General features: G+C 41.9%; 1 protein-coding gene across 1 annotated transcript in view; it reads left to right on the top strand.

Moving 5' to 3' along the window:
- The window catches only part of LOC311100398 (serine/threonine-protein kinase SBK1-like), a gene marked incomplete at both ends in the record, with an annotated part of 46,332 nt that extends 37,136 nt beyond the window's left edge, over window positions 1-9,196 (top strand). Inside the window, 3 exons of the mRNA XM_084141289.1 lie at window positions 5,263-5,501; window positions 7,731-7,933; window positions 8,354-9,196. Coding sequence (XP_083997415.1) covers window positions 5,263-5,501; window positions 7,731-7,933; window positions 8,354-9,196 — 1,285 coding nt within the window. The remainder of the gene's footprint in view (window positions 1-5,262; window positions 5,502-7,730; window positions 7,934-8,353) is intronic.
- Window positions 9,197-13,917: the final 4,721 nt, after the last annotated feature.

A 13,917-nucleotide genomic window follows, 5' to 3' on the forward strand; every position in this document is an offset into this window, starting at 1 on the left:
TAGTTATGTATTTTTTTATTATTTCTTGTTTGTTGTACAACAAAATATATTTTGCATCTTCAAAGTGGTAGGCATGTTGTGTAAATGAAATGATACAAACCCCCCAATAAATCAATTTTAATTCCAGGTTGTAAGGCAACAAAATAGGAAAAATGCCAAGGGGGGTGAATACCTTCACAAGCCAATGTAACCTTGTTTATCTGAAAAATCATTTTTGGAAGACAATGGTTCTTTTTTAAGGCAAAGAGTTCTACCTAGAACCTTTTATCATCCTAAGAACCATTTTTGGAAGAAAGGGTTCTTTTAATGATTCTTCGGAAGGCAAGAAGGGTTCTACATCGAACCATTCTGAATCTAAATAAGCTTTTTTATTGTATTTTTTTTATTTATTTTAAATAGTGCCTTAGCATCAGGAATTTGAGTAATGTGAGTAGTTAAAAAATGTAGGTGTGAGAATGTTTTAAACTGTACCCATATGGGATTGGGAACATTTGTGCATGTAACTGGTATTCCCTTAATGAATCCTTTTACATATACAGTACTGAAATACAGTGGGGTCCAACATTATTGACACCCTTGATAAAGTAGTAAACATCATTATTCACGATTCATTCAGGATTATCCGTAATCATGGTAGCATCCATATTAATTTAGAAGTGTTTAGAAACATATTCTATTCTTATTTACAATAATAGTGACTCCAAAATGACACACTACATTATTTACCATTAATTTCTATTGGGCACAAAATAATCTGAAACACAACCAAAACGAACTGCAAATGCATCCAACAGGTTTCTAAGTCACAAGCTTGATGTAGTCATTGCATGCTAGAAACATGGGACCAAATACTAAACTTTTGACTACTTTATTTATACGAATCATGAGGGGTGTCAATTTTGACCCACAGGATTCTGAGAAATAAATGTACAACATCTCCTTCTCTGAGCAATTGTATTAGTATACAAAATGTTTTTGAGCATACAATATAGCTCAGTATTTGAATTATTTATTTTATACAGTCAATATTTCTCATCTTTATCAAGGGTGTCAATAATTTTGGACCCCACTGTAGTTGATATCTTTGTCATGATTTCTGTCTTTTAAATGAGTATTTTCTGTGATTTTATTGAGCAGAGAGTAGGAGAATGGAAGGGAGTATGAATGAACCAGCAGTATATTGTATGTTACACAGAAAATTGGCCAGTTTTACCTAGTGTTGATTTTTCAGTGTAACATTTCTAGTGTTGATTCACTTTCAGGCGTTAAATTAACTTAACACTCATTGGTGTAAAATAACCCCAGTGTTGTTGTTAGCACAAAGACAGGTGAAACAGATCAGGGTGTGACACATTTGTTGATTAATCCTAGCAACACAAAGATAAATAACATAAATGTTTCTAAACTAATCCAATCTGTTTGTAGTTAGACTTGTTGCATCCGTTACTAAGATGATTGGTCTAGTTTTTTATGATTTCTAAGTCTAAGTGATCAGTCTTCCCTACCCTTGCAGTTATTCTAAATGCAGGTTGCGGGTAATTATATGTTCCAATTGAATATCCTCACTCTGGCTGGTTTCCAATAGGAATTACACATCACTTTGCAAGCCAGCATAATGTGACTTGCAGGCCTGATGTAGCCTGTAAACCAGGAGTTTCAGACCACTGTGTTAGGGTATAACTAGGCCCTCAGAAGGCCTTATGATATATGTAATGTATTGTCATAAAGAGTTTAATTTTAAAGGCTAATAAGGCTAGTGGAACCGTTCATAGCGGGTTCTAGGAAGAACCATTCAAAGATAAAAGGGTTATCGGTAGAACCCTTCATAGAGGGTTATAGGAAGAACCTTTAGTTTAGATGATAAAGGGGTTCTTGATTTAAAAAAAAAACATTTATAGAGGGTTCTAGGAAGAACCCTTCATAGAGGGTTCTAGGTAGAACCCTCTGTAAAGGGTTCTACCTAGCATCAAAAAGGGTTCCCCTATGGAGACAAGCCAAAGAACCCTATATTGTTATACTTAGCACCTTTTTTTCTAAGAGTGTAAGAACCATATCTAACTGCCCAGAGGGACTCTATGTCAAATATGTTTACCAAGCACACAACCTTGCAAAGAAACTTTGCAATGACAGGAATGTCTGTTTTTGTGACAACTTTGATTTACTGTGGGAGCAACCGGCACTTTTTAAAAGAGACGGGATTCACCCTAACCGCAGGGGTTCCAGGATTATTTCCAGCAACATCGCAAAATGTTTTAGAGACTGACGGACAGGGTCTGGTAGTGCTCCAGTTCTCCCTGTCAGAATAAGCAACAGAGGACTTGGAAACCATATCAACTCCTGTAGAAACGGCACTATGGTTATTGTGGGTAACCTAATTTATGTTCCTTTAGCTCTGCCTTCTAATCTCCTACCATTCTGATAGATTGGACACTGTCAGAAAATGTGGTTGTAACGTTAATAATTTGGTTACCTCGTGGCCGATGCCCCAGGGGCAGTGTGGCCCACACTCATTGAATATGGCACTTTTTAACCCAGCCACCACTCCCCCTCTTCGGAGGACACATATATTTCTTTGTTTTTACAGCTTTTCTGCTACATATACATACATTTTACATCTACATTTTACATACACATTTTACATACATGGTACTTTTATATACAGCAATCACATAACAGTAATACATCAGCCACTCTCAGTCAATCCCACCGATCACCATAGACCACCCTCGTTTGGCGCTTTTAAATGTTAGAGCAATCACAAGTAAAACCTTTCTCATGAATTACCTCATTACTGAGCGCAAAGTTGATTGGATGTTTCTCACTGAAACATGGCAGTCATCAGACTGTAGTGCCGCTCTTATTGAAGCCTCCCCCCCCGGACTACAGCTTTTCTATCAGAAAAGGGGAAAAAGGGGGTCGGGACAGCCTCATTTTCTACTAATGCTCTCAGCTGTAAGGACATTTTGTTTGTCGACTTTGGGTATTTCGAGCATCATGCCATACTGTTTAAATGTCAGCCACCAGTGCTGGCCATAACCCTGTGTAGGCCACCAAAGCACTGCCCCACTTTCTTTACTGATTTATCTGAACTATTGTCTATTGTCCTTGAGAACTATGAACCATACATAAAAAAAAAAAAAAAAAAAATGATGCACGCATGACTGTAAGTCGCTTTGGATAAAAGCGTCTGCTAAATGGCATATTATTATTATTATTATTATTATTATTATTATTATAAGCTGGTTGAGAGAATGCCAAGAGTGTGCAAAGCTGTCATCAAGGCAAAGGGTGTCTATTTGAAGAATCTCAAATCTCAAATATATTTTGATTTGTTTAACACTTTTTTGGTTACTACATGATTCCATCTGTGTTATTTCATAGTTTTGATGTCTTCACTATTATTCTACAATATAGAAAATAGTAAAAATAAAGAAAAACCCTTGAATGAGTAGGTGTTTTAAAACTTTTGACCGGTAGTGTATATAACAAGGCAGTTACAAAGGCACTATGAATGTATTTTCCCTGGTTGACACAGACATGCTCAGGAAAGTGATATCACAACTTAAGCCTTCTACCTGCCTCCTCGATCCAATCCCCAACACTCTCTTCAAAACTGTTTTTAATTGCATATCTGAAGAAGTGCAATCTATTGGTAATCACTCCCTGTTTACAGGCACTTTCCCCACTCCACTAAAAACTGCTATGGTGAAAACCCTTCTGAAGAAATATAATCTAGATTGTTCAGCTTTTAGCAATTGTCGGCCAATCTCCAACCTTCCATTCTTAAGCAAAATTCTGGAGAAATTGGTTTTTAACCTATTTAACCGGTCAAGAGTTTTCTGTCACCTTTGGTGAACATAACTCAGAGAAAATACATATCACATGTGGCATTCCACAAGTTTTAATTTTGGGTCCGGTACTGTTCAGTTTATATATGTTACCCCTTGGCAGCGTTATCAGAAAGCACAGCATTGATTTTCACTGCTACGCAGACAATACCCAACTTTACATTTCTGTGTCACCAGAGGATTTTAGCTCCATGGATAAATTATTAGACTGTATTAATGATTTAAATACTTGGATGGCTCACAACTTCCTCCAGCTAAATCAAGAGAAGACCGAGGTACTTATTGTTGGAGCCAAAGCACAGAGAGAGAATCTAGCTGCACATTTTAATTCACAGGCAATAAAGATAACAGAGCAGGTAAAAAACGTAGGTGTTATTTTAGATTCTGAACAAAATGTTTTATCACGTATTAGGAATGTGACCAAAATAGCTTTTTACCACCCGAGGAACATTGCCAAGGTGCGGCCGTTTCTCTCTCAGGCTGATACAGAGAGACTCATCCATGCTTTTATTACAAGCAGGCTTGACTACTGTAATGCTCTCCTGTCTGGTCTACCCAAGAAATCCATTGGTCAACTGCAAAACATACAGAATGCTGCAGCACGGGTATTGACCAAGACCAGACGGAGAGCCTGTGAGTTTTAGAATTAATTTTAAGATTATTCTATTGGTTTTTAAATCAATCCACAATTGTGCACCCCAATAAATATCAGACATGCTTTTAAGTTATGTACCCAGTAGGTCCCTCATGTCCTCTGGCACTGGCCTTTTAACTATCCCAAAGCCTAGGACCAATAGGCATGGAGAGGCAGCCATTAGTTACTATGTCCCCAGCCTCTGGAATAGCCTGCCAGAGAACCAGAGGGGGGCTGAAACTGTGGAAATATTTTAAAGAGATCTTAAAACACATATTTTTTTGCTTTGCTTTTCCTTAGGCTTTTTTAGTTGTTCAGTTTGTGTCATTCTTCTGTTTTGTATCTTATGTTTGTTGTGTAGTAAATATTTCAGCTTTTATTTTCATTGTTTTTTATGTTGTTTTTTTCCTGTAAAGCACATTGCGTTGCATTTCATGTCTGAAATGTGCTGTATAAATAAAGCTTGATTTGATTTAATTTGATCCCTTTCTGCTCCTCTTCCACTGCATTGATTGTATGCAAATGAAGATGAACTCAAACTTTCGGTTATAGTCATTCACTTGCACATAGTGTGCATGCATGCACACACACGCAGACATGCACACACACGCAGACATGCACACGCACACACATACACACACACTGAACGACATTCAAGGTCAAGTTGTCACATTTATTTGTGGTATCACCAATAAGCCTGCTGTATTTAGCGTAACACCGTTTTTCTTGCCTCAGACACATGAATTTATGTTGTCTGTCTGTGTTCTGTTCTATCCACAGTCTGCCCCACAGCGTCAAGGCGAGCCTGTCTCTGTCTCCGTTGGGGGTGGGCAGTGGTGGGGGCTCTCCCACCTCCAACGTGGGCTACTGCGGTGGTGGAGGGGTGCCTGTGGAGGACATGCAGGCTCTGGCCATAACCTCCCTGCCGGCTGCAGACATGGCAAAACACTACGAGCACATCTGTGAGCTGGGCAAGGGTACCTATGGCAAGGTGGACCTGGTGGCACACCGCACAAAGGGTGAGTCAGAGGGCATGCATGTGAAGGGACATTGTTAGGGGCAAAAGTTTCCATAGAGTTTACACAGTCATACTACAATGTGATCAGAGAGCCAGAGGGTGCCATAGAATGAAAGCTAAATCAAGGGTTCAATGAAAAATGGCACTACAGTGACGGGGCATTGTGAGGTCAAAGGTCACGATACTGTAAGACTTCAGGGTGTAAGGGCTCTTAATTACAAGGTTACATGCCATTAAGGTGAAGAGGGCACTAGACTGGGTAAAAGTGCAGGCCTTAATGCTCAAATGCTCCAAACAGCAAGTTACAAGTGACCAAATCGGATTTGTGTGTGTTGAGACAGCAGTCATTTGCTGCAAAGGCTATTCTAGTTGTCATAGTAATGACGGGTATGTGTGCAGTGATGTAGGCTGATTGGTGGTTCCTATCACTCAGAAGTTATGTAGCAAGCTAAGGCGACAACAATGCCTGCCATGGACATTTCCCAGTTGCTTTGACTGTTCAAAATCATAGGGTAAGAACACTTTTAAAGCCTCAAAGGATGAGATGATCCAGCTTTCAAAACGAGTCATTTTTGGCTAGCCACAGCAGTCAACGAGGTAGCTAGGTAGCTGTTTAGCTTTCTAGCACATTCAGTAATTTGTTTGTAAACTATTAACAAGTCAGTTATCTACCACATGTTCTTGTCAAACTGTCAACAGAGTAGCTAGCAAGCGACAAGATATGCCAAATAACAGTCTAAAAACCACTTGAGGGCAAATCAATCAGATTTGACCATTCAGACACAAGTCACATGGCCAGGAATCAGATTTGTATCTGACTAGGTGGTTTGAAATGTGGCTTGAAATATCAGATTCCATGTGCTTTTTGGCTGTTCAGACTGCAGGAAAAAGAACAGATTTGAATCGTATGTGCAAATAAATAGGATTTGAGTCACTTCAAACTACCAATGTGAACACGGCTTAAGAAGCTCTGCTTCCACAGCTGTGTGAGTAGTCAACAGCTGAGGGTGTGTTTCAGAGCACAGAGGAAGCTGGAATCAGATACACAGAATCAGATAGCACAGGCATTTAGTTCAATTAACTTAATAAGTGTCAGTTAAGTTTATATTGCCTTGCCTAAGATATTGCTCTGATACTATACAGCAAGGTTTTTATAATAAACTGAAACTAAAACTAATCATGAAAAAACAATTTAGTAAACTGAATTAAAATAATTAACAAACCAGTTTGAAAAACGAAAACTATAATGAAACTATTATCGTTGACTTCAAAACGAACTAAAATAAAATTGTAGTTTTTCTTCTAAGCTTTGGGGAGAAAATCTAATGGGGTTTTCAACTTACTGAATCTGGCGGGTAAATGCTGCCAGGAGATGCCGATGTTTCAAATAGGTCTAGTTTGTGCATCACTATTAGTCTCTCTAGAAAGACAGGTTGCTTGCCTGTCTTATGATACTTCAAGGTCTGGGATATCCGAGACGACATCACTATCACTAGCTATCACTAGAAATAATCGCTAGGTAGCTAACTTGATTCTTCTTACATGTCCTACTGAGGTGAAAAAGCATTGGATTGTTGTAAATATGGGCGAGAGAGAGTTTCCTTCCACCATATTTTTTGCACCAGTTTCAGCACTGTTCCTTTTAAATCCTAGTCACATTGACATTTACTTTATAATTTAAAGGGCCAATCAGCAGTTGAAAAATAACAAAGCGTTTTCCCCGCCACAAGCTGAGGGATGGCTCTGGAGAAATGTAACCTCTCTCAAATTCATAGACAGAGCTATGGAAGCACGAACTGACTCAACCTATGACCTGACCTATCACCTTATGTATTGCTGCCCCCTAGAAAATAAACACACACAAAAACTATACAACACAAATGGCTCCTAGCCTGGCCCACGTATACTAAAACGTAATAATAAAAAAACGAAATACAACTGAAACAGGTCTGAAAACTAACGGAAACTAAACTGAATTCCAAATACAAATCCCAACACTAATAGAAATAAAAACGAATATAAAAAACAAAACTATAATTACCTTGCTGTACAGTATGTTGATACAGTATGTGAGTTATTGTAATGTTGTTAACTCAGGTGTGGGTGTGAGCGTGTGCTTGTTTCTGTGTGCGTGCGTGTCTGTCTTCTGAAATGTTGCCAAACAAATTTCCCTATGGGACATTAAAGTATTCATTCATTTATTCTGTCCATCTCTGTGTGTACATATCAGGCACCAAAATGGCTCTGAAGTTTGTGACTAAGAGCAAGACGAAGCTGAAGAGCTTCCTGAGGGAGTACAGCCTGACGGGAACACTGAGCTGTAGCCCCTTTATCATCAAAGTCCTGGACGTACTCTTCGAGACCGAGGATAGCTACGTCTTCGGACAGGAGTATGCCCCTGCAGGAGACCTGTTCGACATCATTCCTCCCCAGGTACTGTACTGGATCATACTTATCATCTCCCCACCAATCACTGTTCTCCCACACCCTAGCCAATCAAGCGCAGTGTTTCAAAGCGCTGTGCTTCTGTGATTCTGGGATTGGAGCCTTGTCCCTACTCAGACTTGAGCTGCTCCTTTAGTGTACTGTAGGGCTCTCGTTTCATTTCAGTGCTTTTCAGTGGAGGGACTGGTACCCAGACTCAAAGGTTCTTACTTTAGGGTGTTAAAGATGAGTGCAACATAACGCTTAACAGAGCCTCTTTGTCCCACTTTACTCCCTCTACGCCTACATTCTGTTTCTTTCTCATTTCATTTATTGTACTTCGTTTACCTCCCCTACTGTACAATCTCAAACTAATCTGTTCACCCCTTTCTCTTTCTTCCCACCTTCATCCTCTCCTGCTCCCTGTAGGTGGGTCTTCCGGAGGAGATGGTGAAGCGCTGTATGCAGCAGCTGGGTCTGGCTCTGGACTTCATGCACAGCAAGAACCTGGTGCACCGTGACGTCAAGCCCGAGAACGTGCTCCTCTTCGACCGCGAGTGCCGACGCGTCAAGCTGGCTGACTTCGGCATGACGCGGAGACTGGGCTGCCGGGTGAAGCGCGTGAGTGGCACCATCCCATACACGGCGCCGGAGGTGTGCCGCGCCAGTCGTGCCGAAGGCTTCCTGGTGACCACCAGTCTGGACATCTGGGCATTCGGAGTGCTTGTCTTCTGCATGCTGACTGGCAACTTTCCCTGGGAGGCAGCGCTGCCCGCTGACGCCTTCTATGATGAGTTCCGGCGCTGGCAGCGGGCGGGGTGCCCCACAGCGGCCTATCCATCCCAGTGGCGCCGCTTCACTGATGACGCCCTGCGCATGTTCCAGCGACTGCTAGCTCCCGAACCTGAGAAGCGCTGTGGCGTGAAGGATGTCTTCTGCTTTGTCAAGTACGAGCTGGTCAGCGAGCTCCGACGCCGTGCCTCCTGCCGAGCCAAGAGAGGTGAGAGGTCCAGTTCATCTGGTGTATGCCCTGCAGGCTGCACCTCTACCTCCTCTTCGTCCTCCTCCTCATCGCGCTCCCACAGACACCCAGAGCCCTCCACCCCCCCAGGGACGACCTCCCTCTTGCGCCCAGCGCCCCTGAAGAGGAGCGTCCTCTCTGACCCCCACTCCCTTCGAGAGGAGTCTCCTGGCCAGCACCACTCTTCTCCAGGGCGAGAGAAGACCAAGAGCCAGATGGTGATGGCTACTGCCATAGAGATCTGTGTCTGAGAGAGACGGGATGAGCAGCGGTATCTGTGGGTGTTGCCATGGCGATATGAAGCCGTGAAAGGTACTAGCGACGGCCATGTTGACTGGAGTGAAAGGTTGACGTATTAGAACGCTGCCGAGAAGAAGCCCAATGTCGAATTCCTGACTGTGACACAGAAATTGGTATCATCACTCATGGCAGTGCAGTCTTGGACAAGTCATCACTAGCGCATGCGTTTGTCATTTTAATTTGCGACCTAAGACTGTTTTCTGAGTTGGAGAAGCGACATTCAAGAGTCCACTGACTGACATCGTTTTTTTCACAGCAACTCGTTCCACTGTTCAGCCATTTTGCTTGTTAGCACACACATTACACAGTTACTATGACAACGGGACATTGCTCATCTAGACTTTCTGGACTGAGGCAGGAACCTGCTGTCAGACATCATCTCAGGACATCTCAGCGGGTCACTTCCTGTCTCACAGTGACTTCCTGTTGAGGGTTACAGGTGATTTCCTGTAGTAGACCATTGTTTAAAAGGACACATTTCATACTGTAACAGTGTGCTAATTGGTTCATACAGGCACAGACATCTTCCAATGTGAAAAGAAATGAGAAAATATATAATTGCTTCTATAGAATACAGGGAGTGCTTATTTTATACTTGCTGTTTTTTTGTGTGTGTGTATGTGTGTGAGTAAGGGGGGGGATGTGGGTGTGTATGTATATGGGTGTGTGTGTTTGAACAACTAAAGCGCAATCTCTTTGTAAAGGGGGAGAAATGAAAAAAAATGAAAAAGTACTTTATACTCTAAATATTTACTATGTTAAGCGGCACACTGTATTATTGTCAGGTAGTTCAACCATGTAGCTCTGCTAATATTTTTTTACTACTGGGAGAGGAAACGGGGAGCAATGTACTGAATGTAGCAAAATAATATGACATGTATGTACAGTATATGAAAATTGTAAAAGTATAATGCTCTGTAGTGGTGAATCATGGTGCCGGAAATGGGGTGGACAGTAGCAGCCTTTAGAGGATGGTTGGGATCGGACTAGGGCCTATTGGAATAGTACTATTTAACACTTGTGTGATGTCTCTTCCTGAGCACATTCTGAACACTGTGACCCCATCATGACCTTAGCCCATCTTGACCATCAACAGTCCCCTTCCCCTGTCAATACAACTCAATTCAATCAAGTACTTTACTGAATTACTGCTTTACTGCTTTACTGCTTTACTGCACACATGCATCCTGTATAACATGACCAAAGCAATTCCAATACAGTGTTTATAGATCCCATGTTCGCTCCAGGCTCCTCAAATCCCCAGCCAACCACTCTTCGTCCTTCACCTCCCTCTTTCTCTCTCTCTCACTCGCTCTCTCCCTTCCTCCCTTCCCCATCTGCCTGTCTTTCTGCTGCACCTGAGTCTCTGAGCCATGCTGTGTTGTCTGGTAGGATGACCTCTCTCTCCCCCTTTGGCATGCTGTGGGCTGATGATCGATTGATGCCGCCACACAGCGAGAGTCTCAGCTAGCGAAAAAAGAAAACTAATGATGCAAGCATCTAAAAAGGCACACTGTGTGCTGCTTTATCAAGCGTTCATCTCTATTTATCTGCTAAGTTGCTGCTGCTGTTATGTCAGACAGGTGTGTTTGTGCGTGTCCCACCCTTCTCTTCTTTCCTTTCCCCGATGACAGCCCATCATCCCTGTCGCTATAGTGACAGTCAGTGTTTTTATGGTTAGTTTGTCAGCTCCTGTCCACTCCTGAAACGTCAAACATAATTGGCTGGTCTGGTCGTTCTGCAACTACATCTCCCAAGTATGAGTAACAACACAGCCCTGCTAGCCATGAGTTCTCATAGCAATTGCCTTCATTGTGTATTACATCACATATACTGTGTAGTATACAGTATGTCTGTTCTACTATCTCGTCAATCATTCTATCACATACAGTGAGGGAAAAAAGTATTTGATCCCCTTCTGATTTTGTACGTTTGCCCACTGACAAAGAAATAATCAGTCTATAATTTTAATGGTAGGTTTATTTGAACAGTGAGAGACAGAATAACAACAAAAAAATCCAGAAAAACGCATGTCAAAAATGTTATAAATTGATTTGCATTTTAATGAGGGAAATAGGTATTTGACCCCCTCTCAATCAGAAAGATTTCTGGCTCCCAGGTGTCTTTTATACAGGTAACGAGCTGAGATTAGGAGCACATTCTTAAAGGGAGTGCTCCTAATTTCAGCTTGTTACCTGTATAAAAGACACCTGTCCACAGACGCAATCAATCAATCAGATTCCAAACTCTCCACCATGGCCAAGACCAAAGAGCTCTCCAAGGATGTCAGAGACAAGATTGTAGACCTACACAAGGCTGGAATGGGCTACAAGACCATCGCCAAGCAGCTTGGTGAGAAGGTGACAACAGTTGGTGCGATTATTCGCAAATGGAAGAAACACAAAATAACTGTAAATATCCCTCGGCCTGGGGCTCCATGCAGAATCTCACCTTGTGGAGTTGCAATGATCATGGGAACAGTGAGGAATCAGCCCAGAAGTACACAGGAGGATCTTGTCAATGATCTCAAGGCAGCTGGGACCATAGTCACCAAGAAAACAATTGGTAACACACTACGCCGTGAAGGACTGAAATCCTGCAGCGCCCGCAAGGTCCCCCTGCTCAAGAAAGCACATATACATGCCCGTCTGAAGTTTGCCAATGAACATCTGAATGATTCAGAGGAGAACTGGGTGAAAGTGTTGTGGTCAGATGAGACCAAAATCGAGCTCTTTGGCATCAACTTAACTCGCCGTGTTTGGAGGAGGAGGAATGCTGCCTATGACCCCAAGAACACCATCCCCACCGTCAAACAAGGAGGTGGAAACATTATGCTTTGGGGGAGTTTTTCTGCTAAGGGGACAGGACAACTTCACCGCATCAAAAGGACGATGGACGGGGCCATGTACCGTCAAATCTTGGGTGAGAACCTCCTTCCCTCAGCCAGGGCATTGAAAATGGGTCGTGGATGGGTATTCCAGCATGACAATGACCCAAAACACACGGCCAAGGCAACAAAGGAGTTGTTCAAGAAGAAGCACATTAAGATCCTGGAGTGGCCTAACCAGTCTCCAGACCTTAATCCCATAGAAAATCTGTGGAGGGAGCTGAAGGTTTGAGTTGCCAAACGTCAGCCTCAAAACCTTAATGACTTGGAGAAGATCTGCAAAGAGGAGTGGGACAAAATCCCTCCTGAGATGTGTGCAAACCTGGTGGCCAACTACAAGAAACGTCTGACCTCTGTGATTGCCAAAAAGGGTTTTGCAACAAAGTACTAAGCCATGTTTTGCAGAGGGGTCAAATACTTATTTCCCTCATTTAAAATGCAAATCAATTTATAACATTATTGACATGAGTTTTTCTGGATTTTTTTGTTGTTATTCTGTCTCTCACTGTTCAAATAAACCTACCATTAAAATTATAGACTGATCATTTCTTTGTCAGTGGGCAAACGTACAAAATCAGCAGGGGATCAAATACTTTTTTTCCTCACTGTATACTATGTACATACATCTGTTGTACTGTTTACATTTGTCCAAATCTGTCCAATTCACCTTCCTTAGTCCTCCATCGTCTCTAGAACACCTACCTGCTAGTCATGAAGTCAGTGCCCTTGTCTCATGTCATACTCTAAGGATGACCGTAGTCAGAGGAGATTGGTGGTTCATTGACCTCACTTTGGGCGGAGATGTTCTGTGATCACTCATAGGGTGAAGCATCAGTCTCCCATTGGTTGTAGAATGTGTAATAGCTCTGCCTTAGGTCCCACTCTCCGACTGTGCAATACTATAATTAATGACAGGGGTAGTTTAGAGACACTTGAAATGGCGGTCCAAATGCATGCATAACTTATGTAGCCTCCACTTATGACAAGGGACATACACTGTTTTGCTGTGTGAAATTGTGAATATTTATAGTTTTGTTCGATATCAAACAACCGTATACATCAGAACAGTGTTATGTCAGTTGTCATAAGTGTCAAGTTTTTGTCACAGACTGTTATAACAGGTTATGTAGGCATTATGATCACATTGTGTAATGTACATTTTAGCTTTGTAGCCTACTGTTTACCTCAGTTATGTCCTGATCCTACTAGCTGGTATACACCGGCATTTTGAACTATGTAAATGTGCAAATGTATTACGTCTTTAACACGCAAACAAATAAAATGTTTAATATTGAGTTCAAATCAAACTTTGTGTAACAGAACTGATACAAACTAATTGTATTATTTTAGTCAATATGTTAAAATGACCAGTTGCATTAACATCTACAAATGGCTGAATGTCTTTGTTTATCCCCTCCCCCTCTTCCCCGCATTTAATTCTACTCCGTCTATATGTGTATGCAAATCCAGTCCAGCTTTAGATGTTTCCTTTCGACTGCACATTAGCAGAAGGTCAGCTCAAAGCGGGTCTCATTTCCTGACGCTTTGGTCTGGTGCATGTGCAGACCGCTTTAATAAACTGACTTCCTGCTGAAAGAACAATTAACACATCCATAGATAGGAGTTATCTGGCGGTCCTCAAATAAGTGGGATTAGAGCGAGGCAGTAGGAATATCCCACCACAGACGAGAACAATTATCAGGCATTAGCGGTATAGTCATAATGGGGCTGAGTTGGACGTCGGGGAAATGATGGGTTGTAGCAGCTACTGTGCTAAGCTAATCA

The sequence above is a fragment of the Coregonus lavaretus genome, assembly GCF_964263955.1.
Source record: "Coregonus lavaretus genome assembly, chromosome: 25".
Classification (NCBI taxonomy): Eukaryota; Metazoa; Chordata; class Actinopteri; order Salmoniformes; family Salmonidae; genus Coregonus; species Coregonus lavaretus.